Source organism: Bombyx mandarina, chromosome 17 (genome assembly GCF_030267445.1).
Source record: "Bombyx mandarina strain Sakado chromosome 17, ASM3026744v2".
NCBI classification, from domain to species: domain Eukaryota; kingdom Metazoa; phylum Arthropoda; class Insecta; order Lepidoptera; family Bombycidae; genus Bombyx; species Bombyx mandarina.
Genome location: NC_143223.1, coordinates 5,301,475 through 5,316,229, shown reverse-complemented (window position 1 = coordinate 5,316,229; position 14,755 = coordinate 5,301,475). Strand labels below are relative to the sequence as shown.

General features: G+C 35.8%; 2 protein-coding genes and 1 long non-coding RNA gene across 5 annotated transcripts in view; 2 read left to right on the top strand and 1 right to left on the bottom strand.

Moving 5' to 3' along the window:
- LOC114253313 (meteorin-like protein) overlaps positions 1 to 6,557 on the bottom strand; it is a 45,169-nt gene extending 38,612 nt beyond the window's left edge. Inside the window, exon 1 of the mRNA XM_028188146.2 lies at positions 6,286 to 6,557. Coding sequence (XP_028043947.2) covers positions 6,286 to 6,386 — 101 coding nt within the window. The 5' untranslated portion in view covers positions 6,387 to 6,557. The remainder of the gene's footprint in view (positions 1 to 6,285) is intronic.
- The window catches only part of LOC149501113 (uncharacterized), a 271,222-nt gene that overhangs the window by 230,191 nt on the left and 26,276 nt on the right, over positions 1 to 14,755 (top strand). The gene's annotated exons all lie outside the window — the stretch shown is intronic.
- LOC149501114 (uncharacterized) lies at positions 10,849 to 14,703 on the top strand. Of its 3 annotated transcripts, none has more exons than XM_089734398.1 (3): positions 10,849 to 11,143; positions 12,207 to 12,421; positions 14,673 to 14,703. In XM_089734398.1, exons 1-2 carry the CDS (start codon positions 11,050 to 11,052, stop codon positions 12,419 to 12,421), a joined length of 309 nt encoding a protein of 102 aa, XP_089590524.1. In that variant the 5' UTR covers positions 10,849 to 11,049; the 3' UTR covers positions 14,673 to 14,703. The 3 variants fall into 3 exon arrangements, with proteins under 3 accessions (XP_089590524.1, XP_089590522.1, XP_089590523.1); XM_089734396.1 differs by lacking the exon at positions 14,673 to 14,703 and adding an exon at positions 14,309 to 14,541; XM_089734397.1 differs by lacking the exon at positions 14,673 to 14,703 and adding an exon at positions 14,306 to 14,541.

Below are 14,755 nucleotides of genomic sequence, written 5' to 3'. Positions count from 1 at the left end.
TAATAAGAGAGGAGTATTAACCCAACACTCGGACAAGACAGTTGTTTTCATATCCTGGCAGGGTCACCATGACAGGGAGTTTATAGTTCGAATTCAAATTACATGACTTCTATGTACTACACTACAATGGAACGTCATTCTGGGGTTCTATATAAGACATTTACTACGAACACATCTAGTTTTGTGTAAACACCTGGTGAGAACAAAGTGAAGTTAAGTAAGGACGAGCACGCCAAGCTTGTCTTTATCAATTTCATCTATAGGTTATAGGCATAACATACAAAAGATATTATCACGAACACAACAATTAGTTTTATTTACTTGTTTATTTTAAGGTATCTTCATCGTAGTTGCCTTCGAAGTTATATAGTTGATGGCTGATCTGACGATAAGCTCACTGCTTATGGACATCAATAAACAAACTGATTCCAAAGTATAGGAACAAAGTTTAATTTCAATTGAAACTTTCCTGCTATCGATCTATCTATCGCTATCTATTAGGTTTATTCTGCTTGGCGTATTTGTAGAATTTTTAAATTAATAACTTTATAAATTACTAGCGACCCGCCCTCGCTTCGCTTCGGAAACATTAAAACACACATGAAACAAAAAAAATTTTTTTTTTTAAAAAGTAGCCTATGTTCATCAGGGACAATGTCGGCTTCTAATGGAAAAATAATTTTTCAAATCGGTCCAGTAGTTTCGGAGCCTATTCGAAACAAACAAACAAACAAATCTTTCCTCTTTATAATATTAGTATAGATTTAGGCACTTATAAGTTTGACCGCACTCCTACATTCGTATTTATCTTGTGTGATTTAGGCTGATATATTCAACTGCTTGTGATGTATAATAGGTACATAGAGTGTATACAGTATACACCACTATAGACTGCAGCGATCTTTAGTGTCATAGTAATATTGTCTATAGAAATTATAATATTTACTGGTTTTCCTATATGTATTATAATTTATAGTGATGGTAGGAAATCTAGTGAATCTGTACGGGTAGGTACCACTACCCTACTTATTTCTGCCGTGGAGCAGTAATACATTTCGGCTTAAAGGGTGGGGCAGTCGTTGTAACTATACTGAGACCTTAGAACTCATATCCCGAGGTGGGTGGCGGAATTTACGATGTACCTAGGTGTCTATGGGTTCCGGTAACCACTAAACACCGGATGGGTTATGAGCTCGTCCAGCAAATTTATGCAAAAAAAATATATGCAGAAATGTTGATCAGAATTTCAATTCAATCAAGTTCAATTCAACTTACTAATACTTTTACTTAAAAATGAGTTTTTATTGATCCTGACTACGACTAGAGGCAAAATCTTTGACATATTTTGATTTGGGGTCCGTGTATAAATAAATAAATGACAATAATAAATAAATGAGAAGGAAATCACGCACGGGCATTAAGCCCCAAATAAGGATACACATAACAATGGGTACCAGACACTGACATACATACTTATATACCTTTAAATATAGACATATATGGATAATAAACACCCAGACGAACAGCAAACAAACCTATTCATCACACGAATGTTTGCTCGATGTGGGAATCGAACCCACGACCCTCAACACAATAGTCAGTAGTTATACTGTATGACCAAGTCTGTATGTTGTTATTTCTTTAGTTTTTGTAATGTTCCAAATACCAATTACACAATTTGCTTCCTACAATTAACTTTTAACATGCTGATTCAACCAAATCATACCAATTGCGCGTAGTTTATTTAAATTCGTGGCCAATTAAAAATCTTACGAAGTCAACGCTCAGGCGGGTGATGGTAGCAGCAACTACACGAATCGACGAGGAGACGAATCAACAAGCTCAATGAATGTTTGAGGCGAACGTCTCGGGCGGAGCACGTGTCGCTGATTGCCCTCAATTGGCGGACGAATAAAAACAATCGTCGCTCAAAAATAACCGTGATTTCATCCAGCAACATGTGTAGGTTCCTCGGCGTGTAACGAAGCGTGTTGTTCCCACAACCTTCGTCCCATGTGAAAAGTTACGCTAGCCCGATCTCATACGCTAATTGCGAATTAAAATGGTAGGTGATGATGCTATTTATGTTGGATTCGTGATGTGCTAACGTCGCACACCAGATGGCCGTCGTGGGATTCCGTCAGCGCCGGCTCTGCCCTGTGATTATTTATCGTAACTGCCCGATACAGGCACTGAGATAACTGCTTCCGTTTTCGCGGTTAACCCAATATTATGTAGGTCAATTCAGGGAAGCGAAACCGCAAAAAATATTCCGTTTATTATACATACCTACATACATACTGATATACGCGTATTTATTTTAGTCCATATATTGAAAACAGATGTGACGATTTACTGTTGAAATCCATTATAATGTACTTCCTTCTATAATTGTTCTGAAGAAATATCATTATTCATTCTCACAGTAATACATACGACTTTTATCCATTTTATAAGTGATAAGGCATGTTATTAGTCCACACGGCTAGGTGTCACCACCCCGCCTATTTCTGCAGCGAAGCAGTAATGCGTTTCTGTTTGTCTCGGGGTGCGTGGTTTCAATAGTTACAAATATTTTATTGACAGATATGAGTAGAACGATTATTATTTTTATAATAGGTACCTATCTTAAAAAGCATCCCACGCTTTTTTCACAATACATTTACTTTCTATTTTCTATGAAAGCGTGTTTTTTTAGTTTACCATTATTTATTCAAATGAAACTGTGGAAAAATCAAAAACTTGTTTACATTTTATTCGGCAAGTCTGTATTTCTCTTTCGTTGACAATTGCTCATTCACTTCCTAACTCAAAGTGTCAGTCGTTAGATCTAATTAGTGCTCTCGATCTACAGAAGGGCTCACACACGGCCCATCTGTTAAGTGATTACTGGACACATCACAACGCTAATACCACCATAGGTCTAGAGGTCAGGTCTGTTTTTAGTATCGGCCGAAATACGTGACTAGTTCGCAATAGAAACGGGCACAATTCGTCGTACTTATCGCCAATAACAAATACACTAGTTTCAAAAGCAATTTTCATGGCCTAAATTCATAAACTACAGATTATATAGCGATTATTAGTATGGTAACAAAAGACATTCGAAGTTCCAAGTGTTTGTAGTGTTTGTGATAAGGACCAACACCAATCGAGGTAGGGCACCAATCAGGATTGGTGCGCATATCGTGCGAACGTGTTATAATACGAAGAGGATATTATAATAAACAGATCTCCGTCCCCTCGTTCACTCAGCTCTCCCTAATAAATATTAATATACGAACTTCAATCTGGCACAATACGCGACAACAAATGCTGGTACATTGACACTCGATCTGCTTTTTGCGGCCGCCTCTTGTATTCTTTTCATGCCGAATTTTTTTTTTAATTATTATTTTTTGTGCCTGTTATTTGTATGCTGAAGTTCCTATTTAATTTGATTAAGATCTGACCAGTAGTTTTTGTGTTGTCACTTCGACTGCATTCATGATATTCTCATTTTATTTTATTGACAGTTGATCAACTATTTTCTAAAATATTTTCATTACCATTACATAAGTTAAAAAGTCCTTTTTAAAAGTCGATTTGTGCCCATAAAAACGACGTATTTAGTTTAGATTTTTTTTCTTTAATACATAATACAACTAAAGAAATAATTCATAATGGGGTGCAATTAATCTTGAACATTACCGTTTGAGTAGGAGTAAAGTTTTGCTGTCCACTCAGTCTTCATTGCATTCAAACAAGCCGTCAGACATTATGTATGTACATAAATACTGTTTAAACTGAGAGGAAGGATTGATACGTGGTGAATCGTATAGACGTGGGTGCGATCTAACACATAATAAATGAGTAAGTGATCGAAATCTAAAAATACTCTCAAATCATTAAATATTAGATAATATCTATTTTATTATAGTTTTGTTGAAATATTACATCTCCGTAATACTTCTTATTGCGAATACTATGTTTTTCATTACCTTGTGTCGCTTTATATTGAAACGAAGCCAGTCATAACTTCCCACCGCTTATTTATAAATTAAGTAATAAATGCAAAGATAATAGCTACCCCGGAGGGGTCACGTGGCCATTACACGGGGGATGGCGAGAACATTTTCTCCATAGGTTTCCCACGCCACCCCGGGGAATGGGAAACCAAACTTGTTGATTTTGTTCCGTAATCGACCCTCCGATACACCATCATATCCGGTTTAGTAATGCATTAACTCAATTATGTCCTTCATTTTACTGTGCGTTGACGTCAATGAATGTTTATTAATTTATTTGTATACAGTGAAGTATTCGGACACATGAATTTGTCTTATTCGTATATAAGTTATAAAATTACAATATAGATAGTTAAAATCTCAAATAACTAGTTTTTTTTTCCTTCTTACTATCTAAACTGTTAAACAAGTTTTGTCAATGTCACATTTAAATGTTTTAGTCAGGAAAGAGTTAAACTACCTATTTTCAATTATCCTTTGGCTGGCAACATTCTATTATACATAATACATTATACATAAATTATGTTTTGGAAACGAATGAAGCAGGTAAGCATATTATATGTGGTTTGTGTAGTTCAATAATATCTTAAAAAGCACCCCACACTTTTTTTAACAATAAAATGTATATTTTTTACACCATTTTCAATTAAAATTTATTAAAATTTATTTTCTATTTTTTAGTTGAATTTTATATAAAACGTGTTTTTTTTTGTTTTTTAAACTATGTATTATTTATTTTATCGTAATATTCGTATTATATTAATTATATCGTAATTAGTTCAGGCGTTTCTAGGTTTTAATTCGAAGACAGTCGGCACTATTTTTATATTAGTTTTTTTTTGGTTAGGAAATAAATAAAATCAAGTATGTACCACTTGAAAAACATAGCGCATGTTTTAAAGCTTATCCTACTATGAAATCCAACATGCACGCACCGTTTTTTAGATCCCAAGGACTGTGCACTAATGAAATTTATAAACGTAATGTTTTAAAAACAATCATACATTCCACCTATTCAAAACACGCCATCATGTTAATAATTTATAATCAGTTAAATGGATATTGCAACGTTGGCTTTATTGGCAAATTGCGGTCGAAGATCGTCACCGCCTCGGGCAAGGAACAAACTCAATCGTCTGAGATGAAACGAAAAATTCCAGATGGAAATATTTGAGGCCGTCAGCGCAATAGTGGCCTAAGTTTACCATAGTCAGTGGAGATAATGAGGTTCGATTCGACCTTAACAATATTTCGTAGGCAAAAAAATACGCGATAAAATGATGTTTTCAAAATCATCTGTTATCTATGGTTTAAAACTAAGGATAGGCCGATTTTGCATCAAAATCTATTATGTTTTAAATAAATTGCAATACATAAACGTGATTATGAATTGTGGGTTAGGCCACTTTTGAGCTGACGGCCTCATTTCAACTTACAGAATCCTTTTCAATTAGTATACAATAGTGCATTTACCTTAAACAAATAGTCAATGTATAAATGTATAGTGCATTTACTTTAAGCAAATGTGATGTGATATTTGAGAATGTAATTTACAAACATATTCATTTTAGTGGTCAACCTAAACTAAAATTAGACAAAGAACTAAAAAAATGGCAAAAAATATACTCAGGGGGTATTGAAATATTCAGTATTCATTTTACTTTTTGAATGCTTTATTTTCATTACAAAATTAATTTGACTATCTCAATATAGTAATTGTCAGTTTGTCTGTTTGTTCCTTATCTCGCTAAAATGGTTGAGCGGTTCAGTCTATAACCCGGATGAAAAACAATATGATACTTTAATCACTAATGAGAGCAACTTGCATAACCCGGACAACGCCGCTTTAATCTGCTATAGTAATTACAACAGTGTGTTCGCTGGTTGGAGATTTTACGATCATCAAGATCAACAAATCGACTTGTACCAGAGAGCGACACATGCCACCCTTTAACCCGGAAAAATGGAACGCGTTAGTGTTGAAACCGCGGTCCATAGCTATTTAATAGAATAAAGGGAAAAAGGGAAGAAATCTAAAGCTTACCCGGTGACTACAGACATGAGACAAGTATTACTTTATTTCACCCGGTCGCTGTTTCGTAACTACTGTAGAAATCCAGGCTCGATTCTGGCCCAGAGTCTAAAATTATTCTTGTGTCTTATATATTTCCAATAACATAGAAAGAAATCCTAGATTGGTAAGTTGATTGTAACCTGGAACTCTAGGAAGTTGGTCATAAACAAAACAATAGATAAAGAAAAACTTTCATCAGCATACCTGCCAATCCAGTCGCATTGATCACCAATGACTCCCGCCCCCGCACTGCACGACAGTCCCAAAACCAAAACAACGAAGAAAAACAGCCGCGCAAATCTCATCTTAAATAATTATTTACGGATATTAAAAACAAGGAGAGTCTGATCACTGTTTGATTGTCACATTATACAAGAGAAATGTCTTTGCCATTAAAATATCAAATTGTTTACAACATGTAAACAAATTCAATAGACGAACGAACGTCAGCCCCAAACGAACAACAAATTCTAACTGATTTAAGTTTTGAAAGAGATGGCGCTAACGGAAACGAAGCGAGACAGATGATTCGAAGCTATGATGTGTGGTCATTTAAGATAATTCAGTTCTTGTAAAATCAACTTTAAACTCCACTACTGTAACTATTTTATTGTTTACCGTGTTCCAGAGCTTTTTATCTTTGGCGGGAAAGCTCGTCGTAGTCGTACGTGTGCGTAACGTAGTTTTTATAAAGCATTAAAATTTCTTGTCGTCAAGTTTTGTAAACAGTTAGTAATTAAATTTTACAATGCGTGAATAATTGTAACTATTGTTGTATTTTTCTAAATTGTTAAAATTTATTTTTAACCATAAATGCAGGATTAGCGGACTATTACTATCTGCGTTTTGTACCTGATAGTTTTTAAAATTTATCTATCCTGTTATTGATAAAAATACGAATGGAATACTATAACGAAATAGTAACGAAAACATACCGTTATTGATTATTCGACTACAATCAAACTTATATTTTGTCACCAAATAAACAGACGTTTGAAAAGATTATGACTAGCAGTTTCGTGCATTTAACGTAAGACAATGTTTTAAACAAAAAACCAAACCCACAGACGCAAACCCATGATGAAAGACCCGTAGAAGAATATTATGTTTAAAGTCGGAGTTGTAAATTAGGTACCTGCTCTTTAATTTTTTGTGAAAGTATCTCGGCGTGAATCACCGCGAACCCATTTTTTTATTTAAAGCTTTTAAAATAGTTTGCAGATCAAAAATACGGTAATTATGGGTTAAATAATGTCCACTTTTTTTTCTGGTGCTGTCTGCGATGTCGTACGTAGCCGCTTGAAATATTTCTTTTTTCGTAAATGTTCCGATACGATATACATACATCACAATTTCAATACGGCCAACTTTGAGACATGAGATCGGGGTCGCAATTGTTTTGAAAAAGTATATCTTTTTATCTTTACCTTATTATACATGAACGTGTTCTTTCCAGCAGAAATAGACCGAACGGTAGTAGGTATTACCTATCCATACGAGCTCAAGACAATAATAACTGAACCTGCAAATTTATAAGTTTCATCTCGTTACTGGTAGTAGGACCTTTTGTGAGTCCGCACGGGTAGGTACCACCAACCTGCCTATTTCTGCCGTGAAGCAGTAATACGTTTCGGTATGAAGGGTGGGGCAGCCGTTGTAACTATACTGAGACTTTAGAACTTATATATCAAAGAGGATGGCGCATTTACATTGTGGACGTCTATGGACTCTGGTAACCACTTAACACCAGGTGGGCTGTGAGCTCGTCCGCCCATCTAAGCAATAAAAAAAATCCATTATTTCTTTCCCCTACCTAGCCTAAAGGGCTATCCCAGTTACGTCCGGTCGGGTAGGTGAGCTCACGGGCTCAACCTGAGAGAATTTGCTAGCACTAGCCCTAGCAAGAGCAGTGCTTTGCAGAATCTATCACCTTACGCGGCTAACTGAGAAGATCCGACGAGAAACTCAGTGGGCGTCGTTCCACACTTGAAGTCGTTAATGAACGTTTTTTCGGCATAAATATTTTTTGTTTGTGTTTTTATGTTTTAATTATGTTTGTGCATAAATATACATAATATACATTACATAAGCATAATTAAAATGCATATACATAAGCATAATTAAAAACGGTACCTGTTCTACTAATATCTATTTAAACAAAAGCCCACGGGTGTATATTACCCATAGACTCCGAAACGGCTGGACCGATTTATTATTATATTTAGTAATATCTATTAATATCCATCAAAATGTGGATTCAAATCTAAACCGCATCATCTGTTTCAGAGCTTAACACAAAGCGACTATATCCAACTTATCCCAATCTTACATTTAAATCATAGCAAGGTAAAGCATCTTCCAAAATATTTTTTCCAAATAAAACAATATTAAGTTAACAATATATGGTGTAAAATAATTATGTTTTATGTTCTAAGTAAAAATATGTTCTAGCGTCGATGCCAAATATGGTCCACTCGGATACGGTCGATGAGCCCATCTCTGATTAAACGAGCATATAATTAATCACGACTTAACCACCATTAAAGGCATAAACTGCTAACGACTCATCTCGTTCAAGTCATTCAAGTTTTGACTTTTGCAATGGTTACGCAGTCATTGCATGTTCAGTATGCATCATGCGAAATGAAGTTTTTTTTTTTTCTCAAACGATTTGCACAGACGAGCTTAGATAGTGGCTACTGGTTTCTTGAGTCCGCATATTTGTTGCACTGCTTAGACGGTTGATGAACTCAAGGCCCACCATAAATTAAAAATTTAATATAAATTTTAAGCGGTCCACCTCGTTGTTTTTTTTATTGCTTAGATGGGTGGACGAGCTCACAGTCCACCTGGTGTTAAGTGGTTACTGGAGCCCATAGACATCTACAACGTAAATGCACCACCCACCTTGAGATATAAGGTCTAAGGTCTCAAGTATAGTTACAACGGCTGCCCCACCCTCCAAACCGAAACTCATTACTGCTTCACGGCAGAAAATAGGCGGGGTGGTGGTACACACCCGCGCGGCCTCACAAGAGGTCCTACCACCAGTAATACAAGTGTTAAGTGGTTACCAGAGCTCAGATATCATCATCGTAAATGCCGCACCCACTTTGAGGTATCAGTTCTAAGTCTCAGTTCTATATTACAACGGCTGTCTCACCCTTCGAAACGGAACGCATAACTGCTTCGCGGTGGAAATAGGTAGGATGGTGGTAACTACGCGTACGAGCTCACAATACGCCCCACTACTAGTAAAATACAGGGCGCAATTTGGATAAAAACTCTTCAAAGTGTTGACTTCTTTGTGACCTATTACAAGAATAAAAATGTTTTTTAACAAATTCAGCTAGTTAAGTTATTAGCGGCACGCATCCAATCATAAGTTGTCCTGAGTCCGGACGATGGACCTAGAAGTTCCGATATTTATCTACCCAATACGAGCGTCTTAACACATGAAGTTTGGGCTTGCTAGTTAATATCAGCGTTGTGCCATGTCTCTATTCAGACGAGGTTTGCGTAGTGTTCTCAACAGTAAGAAGCGGCTTGACTATGTCTCTGGCATTGAGGTCGCTTATAAAGGCAATAAAAAAACAGTTTGTCGACTGGGATTCAAAACTCTCATTGGGATCATCACAGTTCATAAACTAGGTCGGTGGATAGCTGACCCGTGGCTTTACTAATTAAGCTTTAGTGCGCATTTAAATGCGTTTGACAGTTGCCCTTACGTCGAAACTTCAAAAAAATGCTGCTATGAAAAACACATCTAAATAAATTACTTACAAAAATTTCCTGGTACCAACCCATATCCCGTATCATCGTTTATTTGCACGGAGATAAACTGAATAAACAAAACTAATACAACACGCATGTTTACTCGGCCGATAGATAAACGCTTTGTTACCATTGTGGTGTGCTTGTACGGACCTGCGATTCGCTTATAGGTACGTTAGAAACAAAGTTTTATGATTATGAATCGGGATTTAAGATTACAATGTATTTGTAAAATGTGTACCTATTATAAATAAATAAATATTTACTAACAAACACGCCACGTTAACTGATCCCTTGATATGTTCGTAAAGAACTTGTGTTACAGGTACCAGATAACGGAAATAAATGTAAGATTTTTATTATACACAAACATATATTTAATATACATCCAAAACCCTGGAAAAGACATTTTATATTTATCATACAAATATCTTCCCTTGGCGGGATTCGAACCCGCGACCCCCTTGTGTAGTGACCATGTCACTTACCACTACACCAGACGGCCGTTAATTATTAATTTTTTATTGCTTAGGTTTTTACTGGTGGTAGGACCTCTTGTGAGTCCGCGCGGGTGGGTACCAACGCCCCGCGTATTTCTGCCGTGAAGCAGTAATGCGTTTCGATTTGAAGGGTGGGGCAGCCGTTGTAACTATACCTGAGACCTTAGAACTTATATCTCAAGGTGGGTGGCGCATTTACGTTGTAGATGTCTATGGGCTCCAGTAACCACTTAACACCAGGCGGGCTGTGAGCTCGTATCTAAGCAATAAAAAAAAATATAATACATGAGAAAAAAAAAAAAATAGATAACATTACATTCGCGCGGACTTGTAGGTGAGCTCACGGGCTCAACCTGAAAGATATGCTGGTGGCACCAGGTGGGCTGTGAGCTCGTCCACCCATATAAGCAATAAAAAAAAAAAAAATAAAAAAAAAAAAAACCGTAAACTGCTCTTTCCTCAAAGACAGTTGAGTAAAGAAGAGTTTGTTCGAGTCTATTGTCAATTATTATCAATTAATCACACAAACAGCCATTGAAAGACAGTTAACTTTATCTAATTGTCTCTGGAATGTTCTAAAACAATCTCACTATTACTCATTCATAATTAAAATTAAACAATAATGAGATCATCATCACACTTCACGTACTATAAAGGGTCTATTTTCTAGAGGCGAAAGTCAGAACGTCTTATAATGTTAGTGTGGATAGTTTTTATTCTCCACTTAGTGAATGCATCATGTTATAATAAATCCACTGTATTTAATTGCTTGTGGCATAATGATTCTTGTGAGTATTATTACTAAATAACTAAAATAGTTACAATTTAATATGCATAAAATTATACGTGAAATGATGTAGTATGTTGTTTTGTTGAGGTTCAATTATAAATATTTTATCTATGTACATACATTGTTACTAGACAACTCATTCAAATCTTAAAGACATTGTTAAAATAATTTAAGAAACAAGATGACTTAAATGAATAGTTTTACGATGTGTCTTTCGCATTAAGTCACGTTCAGTAAATCCTAGCTATTTGCACTAAAATTCACAATACAACAAATCGGAAGGTATCGGAAAAGCACTAAATGCTTTTGAAGGCAGTAGTCGGCAACCCAGGGTTTGCGAGCCCCATAAGGCTCTTTGACTCATTAACTATGGCTCTTACACGAAATGTTTAGTCCAGGCACGGAATGTTACTTATTATCTTGCTTGTAAGAGAGAGTAAACATTTTTGAAACACAAAATTATAAAAAAATGTATGTTTAAAAAAATGGCACTTTAAATAAATTTCAATTGTCTAAACAGCCAAACATATGGCTAATTTGGTTGACAAGGTTACCAACCACTGTTTTAACTCAGGTCCGAGACATTACGAACCTATCGAATGGAATTTAGAGCAATATTATTAAAATATATTCTTTTACGGATAACTAGATGATGACCGAGCTTTGCTCGTTTTTTTTTTCGATAACGCCATCTTGCTGTGTCTTTAAAGCGGTTAGTTGCCCTCAATTAAGAAAAATAGTACTATTATTCGCCAATAGATGTCGGGAAGAGTTGATTATTGAAAACACGAATAAAACAACATTTTCTGAAAATAAATCGTAGCTAGATCGATTTATTGCCCCCGAAATCCCCTGTATACTAAATTTTATGAAAATCGTTGGAGCCGTTTCCGAGATTCAGATTATATAATATACAAGAACTACTCGTTTAAAGGTATAAGATAAGATAGAGAATAATTAACATGTTTTGTAAATTCGACGCCGCTTTAAAGGCACATCCTCTGTTCGATCAAAACACCGTCTTTCAGTGTTTAGCTCTTAAATAACTATAAAATGCTTAGGCGTCGATGTCTGCCCGGACTGGATGGTGGTTCAGATGAGCAATTGCTCTGAATCTTATTGGAGAGCACGAAGAACTTGCGAGCATCCAGAAGAAGTACTAGTGGGAACGATTTGCGGATTCTCCAGGTGCGACTGTCCCGGAACAACGGTTCTGGACACTGAAACCGGATACTGCTACGACGTGGATAACTGTCCAACGAAACATGGACTCTAGGTAATCGGAACCCTTGAATTAGTACATTGTGTGTGTTTTTCTACTACAAATTGAATAATAACTATCTGAAGAACTCATCTTTGTTTAATACTTCAGTATTAAATTTTATTGCATTTTGTTTATTTCACTTTTACACTAAACACAATATTGCTAATTACCCGAGCACAACAATGGCGGAGAATTTTAGGTGCGTGAGAGCAGACGTAGACACTAACGCGCATGCGCACTTGTACCTACCCAGGAAGGAAAAGTTACACTTTCTTCCCTGTACAGCGGGAGGAAAAGTTAGGCTTTCTTCCCTGTACAGCGGGAGGAAAACCGAACTATCGGCGTAGGTAGGAGAAAAAAATTATTGAGTCCTACTGCGATATATTTTTGATAGAAAATCGTAACTTAAACGCGGTCTTGCGTTCTTATTTCAAGAGCAGGATAACAGATATTGTAATGCAATAAATAAACTGTCATATAGTAGCATAGTAAAGTAGTTCAATCCAGAGTTAGAGCTCTAGTTATTTAGACACTATAAAACGAATGTAAAATGTTCTATACTTAACGGCCCCAAGAAACAAAGGAAGCTAAATAGGAAAATACTTCTATCGCGCGGATGATGAATTACTAGGTACTTGTAGAAGCCAGCGGAGGCAGTGATTTCCACACATTTCCCGTGAGCCCCACATCTTTATTTCTTTTTATATGAAGATTGGTTGCGGCAGCGTATTCTGTATTAGGCTCATGTTTCGCTGTGTATTGTTGCCTGGCACTTTTGACGCCGTTGCCACTCACCGTTATATACTAATCTATACTAATCCGCTTACACTGACAAAGAAGTAAAAAATCATATCAGCAATACAAGGACTCATCCACATCCACTGCTTACCATTATACCCGTTCGTCTATAAATAACTGTGCCGACTAATTTAATGTGAAAGCATCTAGCACAATAAATTAATTACATTTAACAGTGTATTTTTAAAAGTTTTACGAGTGATGTAAAAAACCTAATATACATATCATTATCATCATTAGCCTTGGCAAACGAATGAATATTTTTGAGTTATTGCAGGTCGCGGGAGTCGCGAGAAACGAAGTTGTGTGAATTGTTTTATTTTGTTAATTTAGCGTTTCTTCAGGCTTAAATGTGCAATAACGATAGTTTATTAACTTTAAGTATTATTATTATTTAAGTACACAAATATGGGAAAATGAATCAAATCACTAGACATAGTTACTCTAAATTTTCCAAAAAGTCCACTGTTAAGTCTCAGTAAATTACCACAATTTTCCTGAGACTAGATTCCATCGTTTAACATGTCATTTCATCAGATTTCATGCCCATTATTTTCGTAAATTAAAACTTCTTTTCATTTCGTTCCTTATAATTTTTCATAAAACAGAAACAAAAGCTTAGGCTGTATGGTGTCTTATCTTTGTCGCTCTACATGAAAAATTGGAACTACTAAATACTGAATGAATAATGTTAAACTATTGGTTTATGTTGAAGTGGTGTATCCCTTATTTACAGTCGGGAATGATCCGAGAATTTCAGAATAAGTACCGTACCACAGAACGTTAGCAGGGAACGAGTACAAAATAAACTTTTTTTGTAAAATGTATTTTGTAAATCCCATAGATTATACACTTAATATGTAAATCCTATAATATATACTTCTGTTTGATTCGTCAATTGGTCAGGCAAAGGGAACGTAGCCTATACAGCTAATCTTTTGCACTTAAAGCGCGCTTTTGCACTTAAACACACAAAGTCGCGTTCGTTGTATGCTAAGTAAAAGGTAGCATTGGCAAGATAAGATGCACGGGATTGAATATGTTGGTTTTTTACTCTGTGGAAAATGTGATGAAGTTATCGTGTCCTTGATTTTTTAGCAGGACACAATGAAATGTCGCACAGCTTGTTGCGGACGGGGCAATAAAAAGGTAGCAACTTTACAATATGTGGCGTGTGGCTTACAGTGGCGGCATTCGCGGTATGGTTCATGGTCTATGAGTTACAATAGTTTCTTCATAGCACGTAGGCTGCAGTGAACTCGTTTGCAATAATGAAATGAAATAAAAAATGTTTTAAAAGTGCTTTTGATTCATTTAATAAAACGATCCAACCATAATAATAATTTATTTCTCAGCCCATCTACGTTCCCAATACCTTTAATAATATTCAAGCGTTTTTTAATACTTTTATCTATCGTTATGTTTCGCTTTTTAGTGTATTTATTATACAGTCGGATTTTTTCAGGTCCCAAATCACTTCTACAATGTATTTTATGCACTGAAGTAGGAAACCTAATTTTATGACAACTCATATTTGTCACACATCAC